This window comes from Lagopus muta, chromosome 6, assembly GCF_023343835.1.
Source record: "Lagopus muta isolate bLagMut1 chromosome 6, bLagMut1 primary, whole genome shotgun sequence".
Lineage (NCBI taxonomy): Eukaryota > Metazoa > Chordata > Aves > Galliformes > Phasianidae > Lagopus > Lagopus muta.
Window position 1 is genome coordinate 11852124 of NC_064438.1, and position 26857 is coordinate 11878980.

Here is a 26857-nt window from a genome sequence, read left to right on the forward strand (position 1 = left end):
AGGTTAACTAATTAGAATAGAATGTAGTTTAATTTATTTATTTATTTTTTTGCCTAAGAGTTAGCATTAAGATTAGATTTCTTAACTTCCTTGGAAATTCTTGCAAAACGAAAATTTCTTATGATTAACTTTAGCACCATAGTTACTAATTGCACTTATTTAAGTTGCTGACATTCACTGACATATTTGTTTATCATTCAAACATTGTCCAGAGCTCCTCCAGCACCAGTACTCAAAATACCAAACAAAATTATCGTGAGAGAAATCTTTACAAGGAAAGGATTATACAAATAAAGGGTAACAACTGGATCCATGCTTGTGCTACTCTTAGTGATCTAACAGCAAGAACATGGGAACAACACTGAATTATCAAAACCTCTATTGAACATCTGAAAACAAATTAACAAAAAACAACTCAATAACAATGAAAGCTTGCTTTCTAGGGGTGATTGTAACACGTGGGCCATGCTCTCCTAAAACATAACATGTAGAGCTAGGAGAAGACATTAAAAGTAGGCATGTCAACTTACCAAAAATGTGACTGTATAACCCCACCTAGTCATAAAGATAGAGAAGATCCTACTTAAGAGAAGAGTGCAAGAAGAAAAGCAGTCCCAAGTAAGAAACCATGAAGGCTGCCATGCCTAGATAGAAACCCTCGTTTAGTTTCTTATTTGCTTGTAGTTGTTGTATTCTTTATCATCTAAATTAGACCTTTCAAAAAGGAGTGACTTCGTTAGTGAGAGATACAGACTCCTGCAGAAAAAGATGCCTGCATATTGCAACATGCAGTCTGTTGGTGTTGAAAAGCTTTCTCAAATCAAACTGTTGCTGACTTTTTACGCTTGACAGGAATTACAACAGAACGCCGATTCACGGCCAGAGACAAAATAACAAGGCCTAAGGATCCATTAAAATAGAAAATGAGCTGAAAGTGAATTGAATGAGGTGACAGGAGGCTAAACACGTATTCTTCCACAGACTGCAATCTACTCCAACTGTTCAGAACCTATCACCAACTGTGATTGTCAGCAGTAACATTTCCTACAGTTAGCTACAGCTTATTTACAGTCTTGCAGGAAATACGAGGCAGTTCTTATATGTCCCCAATGGAAAATGCCCTGACTTAAAGCAATTCAGAAAGGATGTTTTAGGAAGGAGAAGAAAGAACCAGTAAAGAAAGAAATACATCAAAGTCACTGGCATCATTCATTTCTCCTGACTCCTCACATATTTCAAGAGATCACAGACAGGAAGACAGCTTCAATTTTATATCATGATTAAACATAACATGCCGACAAGCAGAGGGATACTGATAGCTTTTAGAGTTTGATTTCTAACATGTGCTACTTTTCCCACAAATCTAGTTTCTCTTAAAGAAGCATTCAGCCCAATGGATCCCTGGAAACACACCATACAGAATATAACTGTAATTCAAAAGCACTGAAAACAATGAGCCATTTCAGGAAAACTGCCCTCCAGAACTGAGACTGGTAATGGCAACCAGCAGACCAGAGTATAGGTGTGGCTTCACTCAAGCTGAGACTGCAGTGACAGATCACAGAAGGAGCAGGTGCACAGCACCAACAGTCACACTTGCAAGCTTTTCAAGTCAAGAAACGTACCGATTAATAGCTTTGGAAAATTGGATGTTTCAATGTTATGGTAATAGACAACAGACGTGATGGCTGCCAAGAACGCCATCCCAGCCGGCATGTACAGGTGTAAATGGCGGGATTCTGAAACCCTAAAAAAACAAACAAAAAAAAACCAATTAGAATCAATCTCAGCTATTTAAATGCTTCCTTTTAAATTTATGAATTCTGTTTTGTACACAGCTTGGAGGTAGGACTTTCTAAGATGGTTTATAGATGCAAAGTTATCCAATTCTCAATGGGATTTGTGCTCATAAATCACACAGCCGGATTTCAAACTCTTCCCCCACACTGAAAATGAAATGTGCACACTCTTATTTCCTACTGAAGTTAGCGGGAACACTGTTTAAATTAGAATAAGCAGCTCAGTTCCAAAATGAGAAAAGTTAATTTAAGCTAAACTAGTTTGGGAGCTGTCCATCAAATAATGTAGAGAACACCAAGTGACAGCACCGCTTAAGATTTCCTACAGAAACATTCCATGAAAATGCTTGATTTTCCTTCTCTAGTTTCAGAGAAGAAAACAGCATGACAGCACAGAACTTACTTACACAGTGCACTGTTTTCAGTACTCACCATTCATCAAACAAAATCTACCACAGAATCATATGCCTCTAAGTTCTGTCCTATAAAGCAAAAGTCTTGACACTTTGATTCACATAGGAGTGGACAGTATTCTGGAAAACAATGCCTTTGGGACTATGGGAATTCTCAGCCAGCTTTGTCAGTTTGTATAAAGAGAAATACAATCATTCCCCCCCACCTCTTTCCTCCTACTTGCCTTTTTCCCTCTATTCCTTCTTTCACAAAAGCAATAATGTTTCTTATACAGTCAAGAGGCACAGTTTCTCTGTCTCCCACTGCCAAAGCCTTTAGCAACCAATCACTGTCACAAGGACTTAGCAATATGGTACATTTTGGTCTCAGAAAGCTGGTGAATCTCAAAATCTGCTTTTATAGACCGGCATGCTCACTAGCCTGCTCACAGCTTGGGAGGCACAATTGTGGGCTGGCACTCCCTCAGGATAGCTAAGAGCTTAAATTCCTGTCAATTGACACTTATTACTGAACAGCAGCATTCTGAGCCAATTTAAGTAGCAAGTGATCATACTCTCCCATTATCTTTAAGAATAAAATAAAACAGAAAACTCAAGGCAGGAGACGTTGCTTTGAGCCTCCCACATCCTGATAAGCTTGAAAAAGACTCTCAAAAAACACATCAAAAACCTGGCTCTGAAAAAAAAAAAAAAAATAATCCTATTTATATATATTGAAGAGAAGTTATAATAATAATGGTATCAGCTTTTACAGCAGAATTCTGCACTGTGTCTCACATGGTGAATGGACATTAGTTATGTAAATGGATAAACTTCTATTTAACGAGCAACTTCAACCTCATAACCCTCAGGATGGAAATTCATGCTGTTTATGAAAATCAGACCTTTCTTTAGAAGATAATGATCACAGTGACCAGTACAGGCCTTTACCTTTTTTCACGATAAATCATTTTCCTGTATCACTTGTTTTACTTAAAGTAATTTTCCCCTTCAGCTAACTGTTGAAAGATTTTCCTCACTTGAGTAACAAGTGACGGATTAAAGGAAACACGGAACAGATGTTCACATAATAGCCTTTTCCCCTCTATAACACCTAACTCAACTGGAGAGGAATACAATCAAGCCACAATCAGTACCAATCAAATCAAACAAAGGCTCTAACAGATTTAAATTTGGGGAAAACAAATCTTTTTCATCAAAACAATGCGAGATGTTCTGCTAAGGCAACAGATGTACTGCACCTTCTGGAACCTCAAAAGCAACTCTATAGGGTGAGATGATGACCTCCAACAGACCTGCTCCTTTTATTATGGTGAACAGGACTGAGTCTGGGGGGGAAGTGTTGTGATCTACTACGCTCATAGAAGTTCAGCCTGAGCAAAGACTGTGGGACTGGATCCTCAGACATAAAACACATCAGGAAAATGTCACCATCTGCTTTAATCATTAGGATTTATCTCTAATTATTTTTTGGAAAGATACTGTCATTAAGCTGAACTAAAAATGATTAAGGTCAATTTTGTGTGTGCATACTTGGCAAGGTCTGTGGGATTTCTGATACAAGGTCGGTGGGTTAATCATCAAAAATACAGATTTCACTTTTATAATCACAAGGAATAGAATATAGGGAATACAAGAATTTAAAAAGGGGGGAAACACACTGAAATTATTTGGAAACGCTCAATGCTATCAGGAGAATGGAAACATACACTCACCCATCAGACACTATGCCCTCCGCAATTTCACACACCAGCACAAACAGAAGGATAAAAGTTAGAATCCAGCGGAGATTGTGGCCAGGAAAATGAAGCCATGTGCTGTGATGGATATGGACTTTGGAGCTCTGACTTCCCCATCCTGAATAGGAAAAGAGTTTTCTTTACAAAATTGACATATATACTTTTCCGCATGCAGGAATTATATGTAAGAAACAAAGTGTACTAAAACAAACAGAACCATAACGTTAAACATGCACATACTCAAATCCATTCAGAACTGTGTTCTTGTTTCTTCATCTTCACACAGGATGAAGCAAACGAAGCAGACAGGACACAGCCTAAAATTCCCATACTGTCGGCAGCTTACTGCGCAAATTAAATATTTTCCAAACATTTTAGCACATCATAAACTCATAGAACGGCTTGTGTCGGAAGGGGCCATAGAAATCATCCGGTTCCACCCCCCCGCCACGGGCAGGGCTGCCTCCCACCAGTTCAGGCCGCCCAGGACCCCATCCGGCCCGGCCTGCAGGTGCTCAGAAGCAGCGGCGGAGCCGTGCGTTAAGCGACTGGGCCACCTACCGGCAGCCCCAGTTTCAGGTCATCAGATGATAGCCACTGCGGACACGGCAAGTTAGGGCAGCCCTCCCCTGTGGTTATCAGGGCTGATAGGGCTGATAGCCACAGGGCTGCCGCACGGGCCAGCAGCGGGTTTACCCGATCGCACGACGCTAACTTGCCAGGTTTGCGGCAGCGCTTCGCAGCCGCTCCGCCCTACTCCATGTCCCGGGCACGAACCGCGGTCGGCGGCACAGAGAGGCCGGGGCATCCCGCAGCGGGGAGTGGGGCACGGCCGGGCGGGAAGGGGAGCCGGGGAGGGCGAGGCGAGGCGGGCACGGGACGGGAAGGGCCGAGGAGGCGCTCACCGATGAAGAGAATGGGGAAGGTGATGAAGAGCAGGAAGACGTGCGGCACCACGTTGAGCGCGTCCACGAAGCAGCCGTTGTTGAGCACGCCGTGGTCCACGTTGTAAGCGGTGGAGTTGCCCTCGTCGCCGCAGAACGCCAGGGCCATGACGGGACCCTGCACGCAGCCCGGCGCAGCCTCCGCCTCCGGGCACATCCAGGCGGGGCCGGCGCGGGCTGCGCGGCTGCGGCTCGCCCCGCACCTGCGGACGGCCGCCGACCGCCCCTCGCCGCCCTCGCGGCCCCGCCCCGCCGCTCACCCCGCCTCGGGGACCGCCCCGTTTCGGTGTGCTGTCGCCGTTGACGGCCATCAGGGTTCCGCGCCGGCTGAGGGAGCCGAGATGCCGCGTAGTGTCGCGGCCACTCCGCCTCACGACCGGGGGCTGTTTGGGCGGGAAACGGGGCAGCGCGCGGCCCGCTGTCCTCAGAGGGAGAGCGCTCTGTAAAGGCGCTGCATGAGCGGTGACCGCGGACCACAAGAAGTAAATTCAGGTTTGATCTTGTCTGGCTTGAGCTTTCCCACGTGTCTTGAGAAGTTAGGCTCAGCTGAACCAAAGCTCAACAAAAACTAATCAAATACTGACAATAAAAACGTGCCGTGCACCAGAAACTATTATGTGGGAAACTGCAGGCCAGTCAGCCTCACCTCCGTCCCTTGAAAGGCGATGGAACGGCTTGTTCTAGGCACTAGCTCCAAGCAAGTGAAGAGAAGGTCATCAGGAACAGTCAGCATGATTCACTAAGGGAAAATCATGCTCGACCAGCCTCGTAGCCTTCTGTGATGGCTTCAGCAGTTGGGTAGATAAGGGGAGAGCAGTGGGTGTCGTCTACCTTGACTTCAGCAAGGCTTTTGATACCGTCTCCCACGACATCCTGATAACGAAGCTGAGAAAGCGCAGGATAAATGAGTGGATGGTTGAGGTGAGTTGAGAACTGGCTGAGCTTAGAGGGTGGTGAATAGCAGTGCAGAGTCCCATTGGAGACCCATGACCAGTGGTGTTCCCCAGGGGTCAGGGCTGGGTCCGGTCTTGCTCAATGTCTTCACTGATAACCTTGATGAGGTGATAGTATACACCCTCAGCAAATACAGTGATGATATAAAGCTGGGAAGAGTGGTGGACACAGCTGAAGGCTGTGCTGCCATTCAGTGAAACTGAACAGACTGGAGAGCTGGCAGTAAGAAACCAGATGAAGTTTAGCTGAAAGCAAGCATAGAGTCTTGCACTGGAAAGAAATAACCACAAGTATCAGTTCAGGTTGGAACATAACCTGGCAGAGAGGAGCTCTGCAGAGAAGGACCTGGGGGTTCTGGTGGATGACAGGTTGATGATGAGCCAGCAGTGTGCCCTGATGGCCAAGAAAGCCAATGGGATCCTGGGGTGCATTAAATGGAGCACAGCCAGCAGGTCAAGGGAAGTGATCCTCCCTTTCCTGGTCAGGCCTCACCCAGAGAACTGTATCCAGTTCTGGGCACCCCAGTGCCACTTCTTCACAGTGAGGGTGACAGAGCACTGGAACAGGCTGCCCAGGGAGGTTGTGGATTCTCCTCCTCTGGAGATATTCAAGACCTGCCTGGAAACCTACCTACATAGCCTGCTATAGGGAGACTGCTTTGCAGGGGAGTTGGACTTGATCTCTAGAGGTCCCTTCTAGCCCCTGCAATTCTGTCATTCTGTGATCAGAAGTTTGTACCTGGTTTATTTACATTTCCAAGCACAGGTTGAGTCACAGCTTGAGATCCAGCATCTCTCACAGCATGAGCTGTGAAATACTCTGCTGAGATTCTTAGCCAAAAAAAAGCCTTATCTCCAAGCTCTTCTTTCTCCCAAGTCACACTTACCAGTTGCTCAGCCAAGTAACTAATACTGCCACATCCTACAAACAATATCTGCAGATCCAGGTGTAACTCTTCAAATTGCAAGGGTATCAGCTGGCTCAACATCAGCACTGTGCTCTTAGGGAAATGACCCCAAATGCAAACATTTGTGTTTAGGGAATGTTTCCTTGTCTTTTATTTAATGATGAACTATATATGCTCCACAAAACAGGAAAAGAGCATCTGACTTACAGGACAGACAGTCCTGAAATTACTGTAATTACTGAAAAGTCCTGTAGTTACTGAAAATTACTCTTTGTTCATCACACTGCTTTTACTGATCTTGCCATTAGACAGGAGGAAAAAAAAAAAAAGAACTTTCTGCATATGGCATATTATTTCTTATGTATGTTCTTTGGGGGCCACAGCAGTGTGGTTAATAGTAATAATTAAAAGCCAAATCCCCTGTGTTTGTATTAACAAATGTTAGAATTGCTCCCACACCAGGAAGACTAGAATTATTTTAAGTTTTGGATGGAACCCAGCATTCATCTTAGCTTCTGGTTAAGCTTATCTCCGTTATACTAATAATTATTGAATAAACAAAACAGCATGTGGATTTTAAACATAGATAATTTTAAAATCATGTACTTTAGAGTATCCTAAGGCCTCAAGCAATGCAGGAGCTCTGCATTACAGAGAAACAAATAGTAGCAATGACTTAACAGTTTACACTCTAGGCTAAAATTGTAGGGTTAGAGTTGGAGGGATGAATCAACAGTATCTTCACTTTGTGCCTGGAGAAGTGAGCACAGAAATGGAACAGTTTGGCAAAGTCTCCACAGGAATCCAGGAACTGCGCTCAGATCTCCAGCCTCTGCATTGCCTCTGAAATTTGAGATGATCTTTCTTTACTACATGGTATCAAGAGCAGTATTTCTAAAAAGTATTTCTTGAATTATAAATCATGAGGAGACACTACAGCTTGGAATTTGAAATGTATCTTTTCAGTGATTCTCAGATGTGACAGATATGTAATTAATACAACGGGTACGTGTCGGTATATATCCAGTGTATCTCAAATTTAGGTCCTTCAACAGATAGGCACTAATCAAAGAGCTATAGGTGCGTCAGCGCTGTGCTAGCAGTCTGAGTGGAAAGGTGGTGGATGAAATGAGGAGGGGTATTGGCTTACAGTTGACTACTTAGGAAACACTGGGGAAAAACCACAACAACAACCCAAACTGAAAATCTTCCAGTAAACTGAAATTGGTAAACTGAAGATTCTTAGCAACAAACTCACATGTGCACACAAACTAAAGAACTTCAACTTCCAATAGCAGTACCATAATGTTGTCTCCACTGTAACAACAATGAAGACAAAGAAGAGTGCCGAATTTGGACTTTTTGCTCAAATGACAGCTTCTTTGTGGTCTCATTAAAAACCATGCTTTGCAATTTCAGATCACTGCACAGGCTTTAATTTTCTTATGCATCTGGAAACACAGATAAAAAACAAAACAAGCTTTTTGAAGTTCTGAACCTGTATTAAAAATTAGGCACAGAAGTTGAGGCATGGGACAGGCAAGTTTTACTTTCCTGTGTATTTTGAAGGCCTTAATAGGACCAAGAATCAAGAAGAAATCTTGATCAGAATCTAATACAGCACCCTAATCCTTACTGTGATTCAGAATTTGCTATACAAGATGTACTGATCTATCCCTTTTGCTTACTATTAAATTCTGCTCTTAGAAATAGAGAGGAAAAGAAATGTACATGAATAGGATGAAACTTACGTCTTTCACAAACACATTTAAAGAGTTGAGAGGGGAAAAAATGCAGAAAATCATAACAAGAGAAAACTGATATTTTATTCTTGTGGAATAAATAACTCCATTCTATTATTCATTGAAGATCTTACATAGCAAATTGAATTGAAGATCTTACATAGATTCATTGATCTTATATAGCAAATTAAATATCTTTGTAAAAATAGCCTAAGGTACAACTATTAAAAACAGTGTAAGCAGCACAACAAAGTACTGTGCAGACAATCACAGAAATGGCTGTTTTTCTCTAAATAGATCTTATTAATTTTTAATTGCCAGTCCTCATGAAAAATGAAGAAAGAACTTCCGAGTAAGTAGATCTATCTTAGAATGGAAACAAAGCCCAAGCTTTGTTGGACAATGACTGTTAAACACTAGGCAAACACTTGTGTTTTAGAACAGCTTATTTTTAAGCATGTGACAACATTCTAATTTAATTAATGAATGGGCAGTCTTCTGCACTCACTTGTAATATCACTAAAACCACACCAGAAAAAAAACATATATATACACATGTATGATTCAACTGTTGAGTTGGTTTCCTTTTTTTTTTTTTTTTTTTTTTTTTTTAACCATGGGAAGAATGTTAAAACTGCATATTTTACCCACCTGATCTGCACAGAGTGGCATTCTCCTTTACCTGCTGCCAAGGAAGCCATGCCATATTATTGTAGGATGATGCACACAAGCTCTTATATACTCTTCTGACCTCTTGTGGCTTTAGCTACTTAATAAAACATGACCTGTATCATTAAGTTGTTTTATGAAGCATGTTTGCCAGCAGAACATTTAAACAGCTGTAATTGCTTCAAACAAACTCCTCAACTGAAAATCAGCTTCCTAGTGTAATCTAGTCAGAGTGGAGCTGACTTGGCAGTACCACACTTAAAATCTGGGAAAAGGCTTATTCTCCTCTTCACTCACTGTGCTTTGAAGTGTTAAGGAAACACTTAAGCATTTGGTGAGACCTGACAAAACAGTGAGCCAGCAGAAGGGTTGCAGAATATTTCCCTTACTAGCATACTAGCAGGATATTTCCCTTACAAAGCCTACACCTGATGCTCCACTGCCCTTCTGCATGAGAGTTCTTCACAGCAATTAAAAGAGTTCTCTAATGGTGCAGTGCTTTCCCTAGGTGACAGTATTTTGCATCTTGTGCCCTCTGGGCAGAGAAGTTACTGTCATGCTCATCATTTCCTCTCTTATAGGCATCCACTTCTCATCCCAGAAGAGCAGCCAGCATTTTCTCTTAAAGGTTTGCTTCTTACCTGCCTACTTCTTTATTCCACCTACCGCTCTGATTCTTCCTGTAAGGCTTTTTGTTTTTTCTTTTTTTTTGAAAGTAATCAGTTACTTCCATTTCAGTTAGCTTGAAACTACTTGAAAATACTTGAGTTGATAAAAGCATGAGGTACCATAAAAGCAGCTGTCATTTTTGAAAAATCAGGACTCAGGCAACTTCCTATTTACTCCTAACCATCTTAGTAAACAAATGTAAGCTTAGAATTTCCGCACTGTACCTTATTTTCCAGCACTTAGATGGTTAATGTCTGGAGTACTCCTTGTGCAGTACTTGAAGTACAAGCGTTGTGTTTATCCTTGGGAGAACAGTGCTGTGAAGTAACACATGCCAATAACAGCTCACCTGCTGGCTCTAGTGTGGTATTCTTTAGTAAATGTTATTTTAGTTACTTATTATAGTAAAATGTCATGTTAGTTATTTGGTTACTCAAAGTGCCTTTGTGATTCTTGCATTGTATATAGACTCATATCTAAAAGATCTTTTTGGCCTGTTTATACTACAAGAATCAGGTGCACAAACAAATAAACATATAATCAGTGTTAATTTCTGAAAGACAGCAGGGCTAGAAGTCACCAGTCTCTTTAGGAAGTCCTCAAAAAACAGGAACTGGGTTGAAAACTGAAGTTTGAATTGCTTATGTTAAAAACTTTTAGAGACAGCTTCATTTTATCATCTTTACTTTTCAGAACAGAACACTGTTTTCTGATTAAGCACAGTACAGTTATCATTAGTTGTCTTGTTTATCCACCACCTGGGAACTGGCCCAGGTTATTTTAGATTTAACCAGCAAGTAAAACTTACGCAATGATTAGAGCTATCAATTCAGACTTGGATTTAGAATATGTAAGTCCTGTGGCACTATTTGACATATGTATAAATAACTGAAAAAGCTGCTGTTGCAATGTAATGATTTTTTTGCCCTACAATCACTTCTTCCATTCACCCTGAATAGACCTCAGTATGGTATTTATCTAAGCGCTTAAAAGAACAGCAACATATCACATTTTGGATTTGCTTTAAAAAAAAATAATAATAATCATAACTATGCATAGAAAAGCTTGGTCCTCCATAGCCAAGGCTGTTTATTCCCTGCTGTGAGTCATCCTATCACCAACTAATTGCCAAAGGCCTACAAGTCCTATTTCAGAAAGCTTTCCTCTTGAGTTCAGCCCACACGCAGGCTACGTTTGGGATTTTCAGAAGCTCAGGGGAATTAAACAATACAAAAAGTAATGAAAATTAATTTACTTACTAGTTTATAATTTAATTCCTAAGCTAATGAGACCTGTTTTTTTTTTCCATGAAAATTTTAAGCAGAAGCTTATTATCTCTTAGAAAGCACAGTGTTGGTATCCATTGTTTTGGAAGCTTTGCATGTAGTGTGCAACTCTGCTGTCTGGTGGTAGGAAGCCTTGTGTCCTCACACCAAATAGTGCACAGCCTCAGCCTTCACATCAGCCAGAGGTTCACCACTCTGGGCAGGGAATATTTGTGTTCTCAGTCTGTTGTGGAATCAAGTGGTTTCTGTCAAAGAAGAAATTAAGATTGCTTCAACACTTCCCCCAGCTAATGCAACTTGGCACTACTCTTTGCTCTCAATAACAGGAAAATAACATTTAATGTTAGTGTTGTCCACAAAAATGGTGAGAAGCTGAATATCAAACTCTCAAATCAGTGAGCACTGACAAAACTAAAATAGGGCAAAAAATGCAGCATTAGGGGAGCTAAAACTGTTTGCAAATTTGAGTCACATTCCATCACTTTTTTTTTTTTTTTTCCCAAAAAAAAGAAAGAGGAAAAATTCTAAATACGTGTTGGGTGATTTTTAATTTATTTATTTACTTTGAGGGAATGAAATAAGTGGAAGTTTTCATTCAATAACAATTTCCCCTCCCCACCTGGGATTTGATGTTTTTCTATGAAAAAAATAACATTTTTTTTTAATTTAACTCCCACCGATTCTGTGAAGCAGTCAGCCACTGAACTGGAAAAAAAATTAGTCAGCACCAAGAATTTGTCCTTGTTTGACAAGAAACCAACGTGCCATCTGACAGATATGCTCTGTGGCTCCTAAAGTTCCTGAGAGATGAAGATCAGTTCATCAGAGGATCAAACAGCAGCTTTGTTGCAGACTTCCATTTCAACTGCTGCTAAAACCAGCTCAACATATTAAAAAAAAAAAAAAGGGGGGGGTAGAACCACTTGAGGACCAGGGCAAAGAATAATGGCAGGAATCTTCCACTAATAGAAGTCACCAATAAGTTAAAGCAACAATGTAGACAGCTCTACAAAGCAAACAAGGAGTCAGAAGTGCAGTTGTACTACTGTTAGGTCCAGCTGGGATGCGAGGAACTGTGCAGCAGGCTCACATGCAGGATCAGTGCCACAGGAAAATTGGGCCTCTTCCTGCTGCTACAGCTCAACAAGACCAGTAGGAACATTTACCAATCTAGCAATCTCATGGCAACGCAAAGCTCATGCCCGTGATTTTTAAATGACAGCTACTCTTAGCTCAAAGGTGAGATGAGGAAAAGCAACAGCCCAACATGTATGTCAATGATTTACAGGCCGATTCAGCCCACATTAAGACCAGCCAATGACAGTTATTTTTGTAGACTGAAAACTGGCTTCCATCAGAGGGGTGAGGCTATTTGTTCATGATCCATCAACAGCTTGTCCTTGGGAGTCGGGGTACAGTTCCTCGGCAGTGTCAGAAACCTCAGCTGTTTAGGCTAATGTCGTAGTAACATGCTAGGAGTAACAGAAGACTTATGGAATGATCCTGTTAGGATAGTTTTAATTCTTAATGCACTCTTACAATTCAGAATTCCTTAAGTGACTGAATCAAGGGGTGGGCACAAGTTGTGGATATTCACAGAACTGAGTTGGAAGGGACCCTTGAAGGCCATCTAGTCCAACTCTCCTGCAAAGAACAGGGAACCAACAGCTACATCAGGTGCTCAGAACACTGTCCAGCCTGATCTTCAGTGTCTCTAGGAGCAGGGCATCCTCCACCTGTCTGGGCAACCTGATTCCAGTGCTTCATTACCCTAACTGTTAACAACGTTTTCTTTATATCCAGTATAAATCTCCCCTCTTTCAGCTTGAAACCATTTCCCCTTGTCTCATCACAACCGATCCTGCTAAAAAGTTTGTCCCCTTCTTTCCAACAGACCCCCTTTAGATACTGAAAGGCCACTGTCAGATCTCCCCAGAGCCTTTTCTTCTTCAGGCTGAACAGACCCAGCTCTCATACAGGAAATGTTCCATCCCTTGGATCATTTTTGTGGCCATAGGTTAGCATTAATATATTATGCACTGCATTTAAAAGCTGCAAGGTTTTTTGTTTTGTTTTGTTTTTTAATGAATAATAGAAGGGCTTTGTACAGCTACAGCATCCCTCTAAAATGTACCTTGGCATAGAAAGTGCTGAAAAAGAGAAAGATTCATTTCCAGCAGCATTTAAAATAAAATACTATAGCTAATCCTATTCTTATGCACAATTGTTTCCTCTGTGAAATCTCTTGAGGGAAAAAAAAAGATATAAAGATGGGAGGCTGTTTAAGATGCAATAAATGTGCACCGTTATCATACAAATAGAGTTGTAAACAACTCTAGGTATTCAGTGCACTACGGGATGTAAAGCGACTGCCCATTTCTCTATAAGAACTGCTCTCAGGAATTGTTAGCTTTAAAAAACAAGTTGGAAAATCTGTTTTTTCTGACTCTAGCTGTGAAAATAACAATCACTGTTCCCTCACAATGCTTACGTTCTGTATTATGTATCTCTTAAGAGAATATACTCCCTCGATGTTGATGTTTTCTTTCCACAGCAATTATACGTTCCACTGTTTCACTCTATAGCTTTAGTGAAGAAAACAGCCCTGGCTCTCACTGTAACCAAGGTTAATTTACAGTGTGCTAAAACAGTAAAAGAGCTTCAAAATTGCACACAATTGTGATTGATAAAGCTAAAATCATACTGAGGCCATAACTGGAATTCACAAGTAACATGAACGAATGTTGTTTTGGGTTTTATATCATGATGAGGGCATGATTCTCAGACCCTATTCTTACTATTTCCAATTCTTTGTTTTACTCATGATTATAAATAGCCTGTCTCAGAATGTTTTCTGTTAGTTATGTTTGTTTTCCATGATAAGAAGGGCAGTGTAAAAGTTAATGGAAAATTTCAGCATGTCTTCTTTTTGTCAGTCCAAATGCGAAAGTTGATGTCATGCACTGGTGTTCAGCCACCGAAGTTTTCATGTGCAATCATCTGCAGTCTATGTTTTCACATACAGGATAACAGCAGTGCAGTGAGGAAAATGAGAACAACCGCATCCAACCAGTTCTCACATGTGGCAGGGATGCATCCTCAGTACAAACTCAATGTAACTGGCCAGAACAGGAAGTTCCCAATCCTCAAACTGGCCAGGGATTCTTTAACAGATGCAAAACTTCCTGTTCTATCAGATGGGATACCAGCACGTCACAAAGAGCACTGGCCATTTCCCTATTTGCCTCTATTTTGGAGCCATGAAGACTACAGATACTAGAAGATGAGAAATGGATCGTGCTAGAATTAGATATAAACTTTGTCTTCATCTGCTATGTTGACAACACAGCTCACTACACTGAGTCATTGCTCTGTGATTAAGAGAATACATCAATAATGAGTTAGGTATACTTCAGACATATCTGGTCACTTGCACCTGGGTTTAGACACACCATTAGTAAAGGCAGCACAGTTAATTCTGTAATTTAGAAAGTATATCACTTTTTTTGTTTGGTGAGAGGTACAGGATTGTCAATTAGAAAAAAAATTAAAGCTTTACTGCAACACTGCAGTAATACAGGTTTAATAGTTACAAGTACACTAAGCAACTTAATACACTGAGACAGCTTTGCACTGCCAACAGTCCAACCACAAAATATGCTCAACCCATTTTGATCTTGCAATCAAATCCTTGAATAAGACAAATATTACAGATTATCTGTACCCACCTGTGAATCTTGAAATCACTGCTGAAACATATGTTGGATGACAAATACGTTTGTTGCAACAGCCCTTCTCTCATTCTTCATTTATACCTTAATAATTTTCAGTTAGGATCAGTCTAAAGCATGCTGACTTACTTATAATTTCTTTGAAAACAGAAAATGTACACATACCCAAGGTATGAGCTATGTGATGGGGAAGCTGCCTTCCCCTGTGTAATGCTATAATGAGACAGAAAGTACCGCAGTAATAGCATAGTGGCAAGGTCTTTGGCTGCAGCAAATGAGAACGAGCCCAAGGGCAGCAGCTGCGGAGCAGAAATGAAGGAAAAGAGCTACTGACCTTTGGAAGGCCTCAGGTACAGAGTGATCACTAGCAAGAGATGCCCTCGCCTCTACTGCCAACCCTTATATGCGGTCTGGGAAGGGGCAGATCCTGGCTTCACCCCTTCTGGTCCCTGAGGTACTTTGCATACACCTGAGCTCCCTGGCTGGCCCTGCCTTCCCACCAGGTGATCAATCGCTGCTACAGGCCATGACTTAGCATTTCCACTACAACCTACGTGAAGGAAAAAACTACTTGAACTCGTGAAAACAATAAACAGAACGCCTCAATTACTTCAGTTTCTTTTAACCAACTACAACATCTGTATGAACAGTCGATTATAAGTGACTGCTCTGAACTGGAACAATCTCACCCACCTTGAGGAGCTCTTCAGTTCTCAATTCCTATTATGCTAATCCTAATATCCCTATTATCAATCCTAGTGCTGTCTGATTTTCAGTAGAAACAGCTCACAGCTCCTTCTGTCTTACCTGCTTGACGGTTCACACTTAGGAATCCACTTAAACACAATTCTTTGTGAATAAAATGGAAACCCGCATCTTTCTTCCTCTTTCTTTCTCTGATCTCCCTTGCTGTTGGAATTGTTGCTGATTAGACAATATTCCTTGTTCACTCTCCTCTGAAAATTTTGATGTTTATACTAGGAAAGAAAGGTAACAAAAAGAGACTGCTACTTGAAAAATTCAGTTTGAAAGGATAACCCTCAGAAGTTATTTCATACTGTCAAGAAAATACTCAGCAGGAGAGTTGGATCAAAGCTTAATTTTGTGCCCAGTGTTACTAAATAACATTTTCTATCTGTTCTTATTTACATTTTCTCTGCTGGGTGGCAGTAATGGTTAAAAACCTCAAGCTGTTTGCCAGCATCAATACATAATACCAGTCCCCCTCTTGCTAAAGCATCCAGGACTGCTTAGGGGAAAGGGGACAGAATTATGTCAGAAAGTAGCAACTTCTGAAAGGATAGGAGGAAGCTTTCCCTAAACAATCTTTTCCTCTCCCTTCCCTATTGTTTAGAATATTCCCAGACCTCAGAAGAAGTTTTCTGATTTCTATCTGTACTCGATTTGTTGGGAATATCTCAGTCTCTCAAACTTTCTTTTAAGCACCACATAAACAAAACAGCTATCACTATTGAAGTATAATGAGATCTACTGTCATCTAGAAGTGAAATGGTGACAAAAGATAAAAGGAGGTTAAGCCAGGAAAGTGGGCAGTTGTGGTCAGGGGAAGGAATAACTTCTAAAGATTATCTGAGAAAATGAAAAGGGTCAGAAATACATCATGTATACATCAGATGCCACATTTTTTTTTCATATAGACACGCAGTTGGAGTTGAATACTCCAGCCACTGAGACTTAGAGCTGCCAGGCTGCAATGTACCTGATAGAAATTAATTCCTTAAAACTTCATTCTAGTGGTTGCTCACATCACTACAGTTCCTGGGGTTGAAAGATGACTAAGAGTTCCACAACAGCTACTCTGACTCTGAGCCTGTTTTATCAATTCAAGGTCAAAATACAGCAAGCATGTAACAGCTACTGCATACAAAGCTCTTTTCAACCACATATACACACTTTGACATTAAACTATGGTTCTCAGTTCTGTTTTTAGTGCAAAAGAGTGTTTAGATTATTTATATTCAGAGATTAAAGATCACACTTGCAAAGTGCTGAGATTATTTGTTACGTGTGCTATTGAAATTGGTTAGAAAGTATACTGTTAGTATGCACCCTCAAGCATATGAATTTGTATATGCATATAGGTTTGTTTTTTTTTTTTTAATCTTTAAAATGTACTTGGATGTTTTATGGTTATGTGATAAATAATAGCTAATTGGAATTTCTTAGAGTGGCAGAATGCCAGCAATAAACAGATCAAAGATTTCCCAATGCTAGTGTCCATGAATATTAAGCAATGACATTTCCTACTCTGTAGTGAGTGTCATGATTCTGGTCATGAATCCATAAGGATTCATTTTGTGTTTCCTGCATACAGGCACGCACAGGCTCACAGAGCAGATGTGAAAGAGAAGATTAATGCAATTCTTCCTCCAGTTCAGCAACTGTCAGGGTACTCTGAAGTCGACTCTGTGACTGACACAGCCAAAAAATTCCTGAGAGAATAAGAAAGACTATTAACAGCTCTGAGAAACCTCTTCCTCTGAGTAATTATCCCATAGAGACAGTGGGTCTTAGCCATCTTAACCAAACAAACAGTTCTGAGAAACTAAACATGTTCTCTTCAAGATTACAGTGAATGAAAAATAAAAAAGCATGTTGTGTTAAAAGCAGTTTGAAGCATATGTGCTTCCATCAGTGAAACACTTGGAGCTCTTCCTGCTTTGTGCATCAGATCAGAGTTTCCATACTCCCAAAGGAAACAAAGCATTGGCTGAATAAAAGAGAAAGCCCCATTTTACTCTACTGTTACCTTTTCACAGCTGGTTTGATCGAACAGGAGTGAGGCATGGGCACATGCAGTGACTGTTACAGCCACCAAGAAACAGTGCAGTGGCAACTCAAATGGGCAGCTGTTCTGTGTCTGGGACATGCTGGTCATACCCATCAAAGGAACCACAAAGGGAAGTTGTTTCAAAAACTGTATTGCTTTGTCCAACTCTTTGAGCTTGCTGGCAAATGAAAGATGTGATCTAGTCCCAAAGCAATGAAAGCCATTAATAAAGCAAAAATCTACCTGACTGAAGGCTTAAGTAAGATTTCAGAAATAATAGCCTTTTTCATTAAAAATCAAAAAACCAAAAAAACAAACAACAACACAAAACACCCCCTTACATTGTCATCTCAGCACATGGTGAATGCACACAGTAACATTTACTTAGGTATATATGAAGTAATGAGCAGTAACTATTTCCTCAGCTGCCTCTCATGCATTTTAAGCTGTATCCAAGCAAGAAAGTTAATGGGTAGACTGGGAAGTAAGACAAACAGGTTTGTGCTACAACTCAACTGTTGGTCCTCCCACAGATTTCAGATTTCGCAGCTCAGTTTTCTGTGCTCCTTTACTCTCTGGAAAAGCATCAGTGAAAACACTTCTGGTCTCTAAGGTTTCTGTGTTATGTTTCTTATGTTCCAAGACAATGATTAGTACAACCAAACACTGGTTGCAAGCTGAAGTTCACTACTGGTGCGTTACTGTGGTTCTATTTGCTGCTAATAACATTAGAGCATCTCCTAAGAGAACATCTTATAGCATCACTCATTTGCATTGTCATAGTGTGCAGATGGTCACAGAACATAGGCAAGCAGGAACCAGACCAGGAGGAATACATCCTGCTTGAATTTCTCCTCTAGTGCTAATTGTAATGCATTTGGGTTAGTTTTTTGTTTCTGAAGTCTACAGCTCTGGGTGGACACATCCAAAGATGTAGCAAGGGAAATATAAGGGAGCAGCTGCACTTAGCAGCATGCCAACTACCAAGTGAGCAGATCTGCCCATTAAAAAAAAATCTATAAAATGTTACTGCAGCTCAGACTAATGACAATTCATTTCTGTGCAGAGTGAGTTCTCTTTTGAAATTTACGAGGTTGGCATTTTGATTCAAATACATTTGTTATTAAACAACAACTGAAATCTATACACTTCAGCAGATTAGCTATTAATACAATGTACAAATTCACAAAGAGGAAGCAACACTTCTTTTCCATTTGGCATATGCAATTTTATTTCTGGATTAGTTGTGAGAATTACAGAATTAAAACTTTTAAAAGTTTAACATGTGTACCCTGCCTGACAAACTAATTGGCATACTGGAATAATACTGCAAATAAAATGAAGTCAACAAAATTATTTATCTCTATATAAGCACAGAGTTATCAGAAATGTAATTGTTACTTTCCTGTGTTACAGAAAGGAGGGCTTCCAAATGTTGAAGAAGCAAGACTTCAGAGTGAAAATGATAAGCCAAAGAACTATGAACTTCGGATCTTACTAGTCCAGGTAAGAAAAATCTACACACAATATGAGCAACCATATACAAACAGGCAAATACAAGGAAAGAAGAAAGACAACTGCATTTCCAAGGGGACACACTGACAATATAAAGAAATGACTAAGTCTACAACTGTAATCAGACTTCCTTATAGTCAGGCAAATATAGATTCTAAGGTCTGAAGACAATTTCTTAAGCAGAAGACCATCACCAACAATGAAATTGTATGCTTTCTGACTACACAAGTTAGTTGTGTGTAGATTTACTGAGCACAAAGTACACAACAAGACTGTGATTCAGACCCAAATTTTCCTAATTCTGTTATGGACCAATAGAAATATACATTAGCATAACTGACTGCACACAGTGATGTTGCTGGACTACCTGCTTGATATTTATTTTGCTGGTAGAGTATTCTTTATATCATATAAGCATCACCAAAATTATTCCAAATAACACTAGCACTGCTGGTATAGCTAGTATAGAAGCTCTTCCACAGGCAGGGTTTTCACAATCAAAACAACTCAAAACCAGGCTACAGAAATGTACATTACAAGGATATCAGTGAGAACAGAAATTACCCATATACATCCCAATCCCCTGTGGAAAATCATTATATAGAGAGTAAAAATATAGTCCTTCTCACACCCAAACTACCCTGTGGATGTGTAACCACAAACGTTGCATGTGGGAAAAGACATCTGTGATCTATCTTCATCTGTAATTTTAGTGTCTATTTCCAGGAAAACTGCAAGATAATTTTTGATATTTGTCTTCTAAAAATAAAGAAAAATATGTATTTTGAGTTCTCACAGATAAAGCTGTGTTCACTGGCAGCCCTTCTAAGTGCAATTTAAACAATTTCTTTGCTGTATGTCTGAAGAATTACTTGAAATTAATCATATAACCCAAGGAATATGAAGTTCAATCTGCAGATTCCAATTGTTCATGTTTCTTTAAAATAAAAACGTATTTCATGTGACTTTCGATTTTCTATGGAATTCCAGAGCAGCAGGTTTGTTCAGGGAAAAGACCAAATTTCTCCTGGGAAGTCTTCTTTAAAAAAAGGTCCTTAAGAAAAAAAAAAAAAAAAAAAAAGAAACAGATACTGTTAGCTGAAGTGCAGTAAGAACAAAATTGTGTAACTAGATTTCAGTTGGCCAACTTTTATTTGCATTGTAGCAATTGATAAAACAAATACCACATGCAACAAGAAACCTTACTCTGGTTTTCCAGACATCTATGACTCTGCTTACAACTATTACAGTAGAGAGAAAACATTCATAGTATACTGAGCCTGTAAAGCATGGGTAATTTTGGGACAAATCAACAAAGGTGAGATTCAGTGAAAACCACACAGTTGTGATCAGTTGTTCAGAAGCACACTGCTGAAAAATACAAAAGAAAACTTGTTCTTTGGACAAGCCTTAACAAAGAAATACTTATATAGTTATGAATTCACAAAGCCACAGCAGTGGTCCACAGATGAGCAAAAAAACATTAGATTAATACTAATCATTTAGGCAGAGCCTATTTATATTATAGTCTGGCAGATGATGAACCAATTCTGTGGAGGATCTCCAGAGGACATTACAAATACTCATTTTTTTTAGTAGGATAGGCATGGCAAAAGCCCAAAGAACACTCCAGCGTGGCAGAAACAAAGTGGAGCGTAGCATGCAATGCGCAAGCAGGCACATGCTTGAAATATAACACGGCCCCAAAATGGACAGTCATGTTAACCCGGGTCTGGCTATTCACCATGAGGGAACACTGCAGTGGCTACAGCTGCAGGAGATACCCTTGTCTGTACACAGGTGCACTGCCTTCAAAAACCTTTCTGTGTGTGTTGGGACTGACTGCTGAGGTGGGGATAGTAGGGCTAAATATACAAAATATGAAAACAACAGAGAAATAATGACAGTTATTAAACATCAAACAATTTTACAGCAGTTTTCAGATGGTGTTAGTCAGTAAAACTACACTGATTTACAGCAAGCAATAACTGGTATTCTACATAGAACAAGATTTGGGGCTAACAGTGCCCATAAATCTTTCCTCCACCATTTTATTTAGTGGCAATGATATCTTGAAATCGTTTTAATCGTTGCTTTAATCAAGCAACAAAACCTTAGTTTTGCTTTTTAAACTTTGTCCAATATAAAACAAGTTATATTGACTTGATAACTGCGTCACACTATGTTGTGGATTCTTGTTTCATACCTGCACTGACTATCAAAACAAACAAACAAACAAAAAATCATCAAACCAAAGCAAAGCAACAACAAAAACAATGAAAAAAACCCAACCCCACCATTAGAGATAGTAACTGTGATCTAATATAAAATGAAGGCTGAAAAAAACACCAAAGGAAAAAAAACAAAAGCCCACACCACAGAATCAAACATCTCGCTGTAATGAGGAATGCTTATGGACATTTGTTTATCCAGATTCCAAACTATGATCCATTGCATTATAGTAAGTGATCCAGACTTGAGATCAGCAATTTCTCACCCCAAATTCCTTCAACTCTAAACCAAAAGCGTAAGAGTGTAGTCATGTACACGCAAATTTGAGATTCAACATTTTGAGAACTCTGAGAACCACTGCTGATAGCTACTTGTAACTAACAAATTAGCAACCATGTGATGCAAAAGGTTATATAGTCCACAGTAAATGAATACATTAAGCACTATCTGTCCCATAAAAAGCATACTGTACAAACTGTTGTTACTAGTCTTTTAATCCCCACAAAAAGAAAGCTTATGCACTTACATTTCATCATCATATTCCTTTGGAGGTGACACTGCAATGACTAAGTCAATCCAATCCTGCAACAGAAATGAACAGGAAATGTGTGCTGCTAAACATTCATTTTAGAGGTGGTTAATGGACAACCATGAAATATTAGACAGATGATCAGAAAGACAATCTATTCCTGGAAAGCCACACAGAAAAGGGAACCTAAGGAGATGCCTGGTCCTCTAAAATACAGTTTCAAGATAGAGCTGTTTGATTTTTATCCTAAAATTAAATAAAAAATTTACTGGTCTTGCAATAAGCTTTCAAAAAAAATAAAAAATAAAAAAATCATTCTAAATATCATACTATGTTTGGTCATTTTACCAATTAATACAGTTCAGTACTGTAGCCAAAGTGCCCTGTTGCTATTTGCACATTTAGAAATCAAAGATTAGATAAGCTATTATCAAAGTTCAGATCAGCATCCAAATAATTTTCAATATTAAAGAGAGATTCCACAGATAAAAGTATTACAGTCACTCAGAATGTAATGTGTTTAAGTACAAATCTTGATGTGTGGCTGTCATAAATTTTTGGAGTAAATTACAGGCAAGACTTTCAGAGTTGTTGTATACCAATATCATCCACACATTTCAGCTCACTCTGGTGATATGGCATACTGGTACTTTTGACATTTTCAACTTTACTTCTATTGATGTGACAACATTGTGAAAGAAAAATACACAATACACAGAGGTACAGGTAGAACGAAAAAGTATTCCCACATACTTACCCCACCCATATTCCAAGCATTTGCCAGAGTTGCTTGTGCTTCTGCCAGCCTGCAGTCAATTACTATCTTGCCATTTACAGCCAGTATTTCATCCCCTTTCACTATGCCTCCTGGTGACAGACGAACATGGCATACATACACATTATCAAAATAACATCTGTGACAGACGTTGGGTATTTATGTAGTACTGAGTATGATGATTATTATTAACTAGATGTGAGAGCCAACACTGAAAGTGGACACATTGTATGGGGACTGCTGAATCACAGCCTGAACCTCTGATTGATCACCTGAGGCAAGCAATTCACCTCTGCTGCTGGAAGGGGTGGAGCCTGGCTGCACCTCTCCTAGACCCATTTAAGAACTGACTACCAGGGGGGAAGTATCTCTTCTGGAGATCTGCTCCACTGGAGTTGCTTGTGTGAGTTCAGGATAGGGTGAGTGTCCTTCTTTTCTGCTCTAGTGTAATAACTACATAAACCAAGCTCTCAGATATACTATATCATTTGTATATTCATTGATTAAACACACGTGCATTATCTACAGGCAAAAACAAAAGGAATTAGCCAAGAAGTTTAGGAAGACTTTCTGTAGTAACAGTTTGCCTATCTGGGCAATATATCCATACTCCTTGTAAACTGTGGTTGATTGTAGTCTGCTACCCTTATTAAGAGCAGCATTACTTAAAAACCTGGATGTCTAAGTGGTGTTTGTCAAGGCTTTACAGGACTCCCATTCCTTTCCAAAAGTGTGTGTCATCTCTAGTTCTTTAAACTTATTTTGGTTTGCTAATCTAGTCAGCTAATTGGGACTGGGTTTGAGGAGGGGAAAGATATATGGTAAGGGGTCAGACTCAGCTATGAAGAGAGGTCAACAACAGGGATGAGTCAAAGAAAAACAGAGCACCTGAAAAAGAGACTAAGGGGCTGAGAGCTTTTCAGAGAAAAAGTGATTTGAACATGTCTGTGGCTGGGACAAAGTCATAGAAGGCAATCTAAGGAGATGTCCTGTCCATCTACCTGTTCATCAACATGGTTCTCAAGGTTAGGATGCGAGAGACCAACCCACAGGAGCATACCCTCCAGTTATGCATGTTCTCATGGCTTTCAGAGCTAAGCTGTCAGAAGGCCTTTAGATGGATTTTGGGAGTAAAGACATATTTTACAAAACAAATTACCATTGGAAGTAACACTAAGAACAAAGCTAAACAATGTACTACAGCTATTAGCTAGTATCTGCTTTGCACATTAATGTAATTACAGATGTACTTGTTTGAGAAGTATGAAATAATGAAGACCAAATTTGACCTTCTTTAATGAACAGAATAAGTGATTTTTGATATACAACTAGAAAAAGGGGAATCCTTGAAGAGAACAGCTCTACATTTTTGGTCCATGTTATTACAGTTTTTACCATGATAAAAACACCGCAAGAGTGACTATTTCTTAAAGACAGTTTTAAAATTTATGTATTTATCAGCTTATCAACACTTCTCAAACCATGAACCTCTCTTTGTGCTGCTCTTAGAGCAGAGACAGAATTGGTTGCCTTGGACAGTTTACGTGAGCTTCTCAGTAACAGCTATAGCTCTGAAGTCAGCTAAGAAATCAGCCAGTGCAAGAAGCCACTTTGCAGCAATGCTCAAATTCCCCACTGTTACTCACCATGTTTGTCTGCAGCACCACCCTCATAGATTGCAGATACAACTATCTTTCCAACAGGTGAATCAATTCCTCCCTCAACTGCAAGGTCTAATGATCCTTCCTATTAAACAAGAGTTTTAGTGAAGAAGCTGTGAATTTTTGCTTAATCTTTCATTCCTTCCTGTAAACATACCTTGCTTATATGAACTCTTTAAGTATCAATCAGTGAGGTAGTATTTACCTTTCTAATGCGTAAGAGGCGTACGTCTTTTCCCACAATCTGCTCTGGAGTAAACTATAAAAATACATTGTTAGTTATTTCCATCTCAGCAACGTAAAACAAGCTGATCTATGTAGTGACTGGTGAAAAGGGTCTTTTGCCTCCTCTAGAATAGTCTTAGAGGAAGAGCAGAACACTCACTAGTGTTTTTTTTCCAGTAAGAAATCTTCCTTTCATAAGGTCTAGAAGAAACAGACAAAGTCCAGCAAGCCAGCAAGAAAGACTATTACCCCTCCTAGGCCTCATAATCAAGGATGTTTGTATTTTTCCAGTGTATATTATATTAAAATAAGATGTATGAATTCTCTCCTTACCATTGAATGTGGATCAAAGTCTTCCACATATTTCTGGAAGCCCTGTGAATAAAATAAGACAGTTATAGAAACATGTGCATGAGCCTCACATTAAACACACAAACTCCATTTTAGCTATTAATGAGAAAACATAATTCTGTAAGATAAGAAAAAAGACTGTAAATGGAGAAAAGCACAGAAAGGTAGCAAATAGTCTGTCCTGACAGTCAGAAGAGATTTTAAACTTTACAGTAAGTCAGCAGTTAGAACTGGCCACACTATGGAACAATTTTGAGGACCTGTTTACTACTCTTACTGGTTCCTTTCTACACCTGATGGAGCTGAACATATTTATCACAGGATAATATGTTCTGCCATGTTCTTTTAAGTAACCTTTCTTGGGACTGTCATCACGTTGGGCACTGTTTTACACTGACAGAAGTGACATTGTGATTTGCACATCACCAGCTCTGCTCCATGAACTCTAAGTTGTAAGACCAGACTCAAACTCTTTCGTTCCTCCTCTTCACGGCATTTCAGGGAGTTGGTTGCACACCATGAGCAAACAAAGGACAAAAACCAAATTTGTTTGTATGCAGTTTTGCAGAGAATTGAGAGTCCACATCTTAGTATTTAAGTAAGAATTGGTTGCGCTGCACTTATGAACTGCTACTTTTGGTGAACTAAATATTTGCAGTTTGATCACAGGCTTCAATGAGGACAGAATTTCATCTTGTGGGGAAAAAAAACCCCACAATTGTTCATGATTTTAGAAAGCATATTAGTATTACAAACACTTTTTCTAAACTGGGAGAGACATTTTACAATGATAGTTAGCTAAACAACTAATAGATTGAATAGCTGAATTTGTAGAGATCTCTGGTACAATTGTTGAAGTAGACATCTATGGTCTTGGAGCAAACAACTTAGAGGAAAGGACTCCAATCTCAGCCAAGTCGCTAATTCATTACGTAATGTAAAGCAAGTCATTGAACTCTTTGTCCCAAGTCATCCTCACAGAAAACAGATGTTGCCCTTGAAGAAAATTTTCCTGGGAAAGCCACTTTTAAGCAGGACAAAAACTAAAACTTCACAACAAAAAAAACCTACAAATGAAGAAATTACGTGATCTGGATTCAACAAATGTACAAATACAGCCATGATAAAATGAACACATCCTCTGAACAAGTGTCATAAATTTACAGTGTAGGCAGTGCACACAGTATGCAAGCAAGGGCTAATAAACCAAGCAATACTAACTGGAAACCACTGGGCTATTTCTGCCTCCCACACATTACAGGGGAAAGTTATGAACATCCCTGACAATATTGTCAATTACAAGAACATTCAAAGGAATAAATATCTGTAGAATACAGAAGATTAAAATGTTTGTCTACACTGAAACAACTGTCTGGACTTCTAGATGAAAGTTGATGCTGCTGCTTTGAATGGAAAAATAATTTTTTTATAAAAGCACATAAGCCAATGGCATGCTCTGATTGACATAAGGAGAAAAGAAGAATTAGAACATACTAATACTCAGTTTCAATCAAAGTCTTCAAGTTTGATTTGCTATTTCAGTTGAATCCAGTTTTCCATTCTGACTAAGCCTTCAGCTCATGCCATCTGAAGTCACCTGAATCCTCAGTGGGTCTGTTCATCGAAATTAATCTTCTCAAATGGACACTTGAAAGATCTTATTGTTAGCATATGTATGGTGGACAATCTTGTCTGGGGGGAGTTTTTCAGTGGAGTAATTCAAATCTTAAATATTTGACATTTTGCTAGCATTTCACATGTTAACTTGACTGCACCTATGAGACAGCTCTAATTCATCATTTTCATAAGGATACATAATGGTTAACCTTGAAGTTCTCAAAAAAATCATTTTTATTTTCCTTCTTCTGCATTACAATTTCACTTATCTGGAAAAGGTGCCCATGTAATGATTCTACGTATTAATT

General features: G+C 39.5%; 2 protein-coding genes across 5 annotated transcripts in view; both read right to left on the bottom strand.

The window, feature by feature from the left end:
• Positions 1 to 5110, bottom strand: part of ABCC8 (ATP binding cassette subfamily C member 8) — a 66943-nt gene extending 61833 nt beyond the window's left edge. For all 3 annotated transcript variants that reach the window (XM_048947912.1, XM_048947911.1, XM_048947913.1), the window contains exons 1-3: positions 4857 to 5110; positions 3928 to 4069; positions 1626 to 1747 (exon numbers count right to left, since the gene is read on the bottom strand). In XM_048947912.1, the coding sequence (XP_048803869.1) occupies positions 1626 to 1747; positions 3928 to 4069; positions 4857 to 5052 (460 nt within the window). In that variant the 5' untranslated portion in view covers positions 5053 to 5110. The remainder of the gene's footprint in view (positions 1 to 1625; positions 1748 to 3927; positions 4070 to 4856) is intronic.
• A 13743-nt stretch (positions 5111 to 18853) lies between these two features.
• LOC125694768 (harmonin-like) overlaps positions 18854 to 26857 on the bottom strand; it is a 44824-nt gene continuing 36820 nt past the window's right edge. For both annotated transcript variants that reach the window (XM_048948428.1, XM_048948427.1), the window contains exons 16-21: positions 24915 to 24956; positions 24562 to 24615; positions 24342 to 24441; positions 22678 to 22787; positions 21918 to 21973; positions 18854 to 20213 (exon numbers count right to left, since the gene is read on the bottom strand). In XM_048948428.1, coding sequence (XP_048804385.1) covers positions 20201 to 20213; positions 21918 to 21973; positions 22678 to 22787; positions 24342 to 24441; positions 24562 to 24615; positions 24915 to 24956 — 375 coding nt within the window. In that variant the 3' untranslated portion in view covers positions 18854 to 20200. The remainder of the gene's footprint in view (positions 20214 to 21917; positions 21974 to 22677; positions 22788 to 24341; positions 24442 to 24561; positions 24616 to 24914; positions 24957 to 26857) is intronic.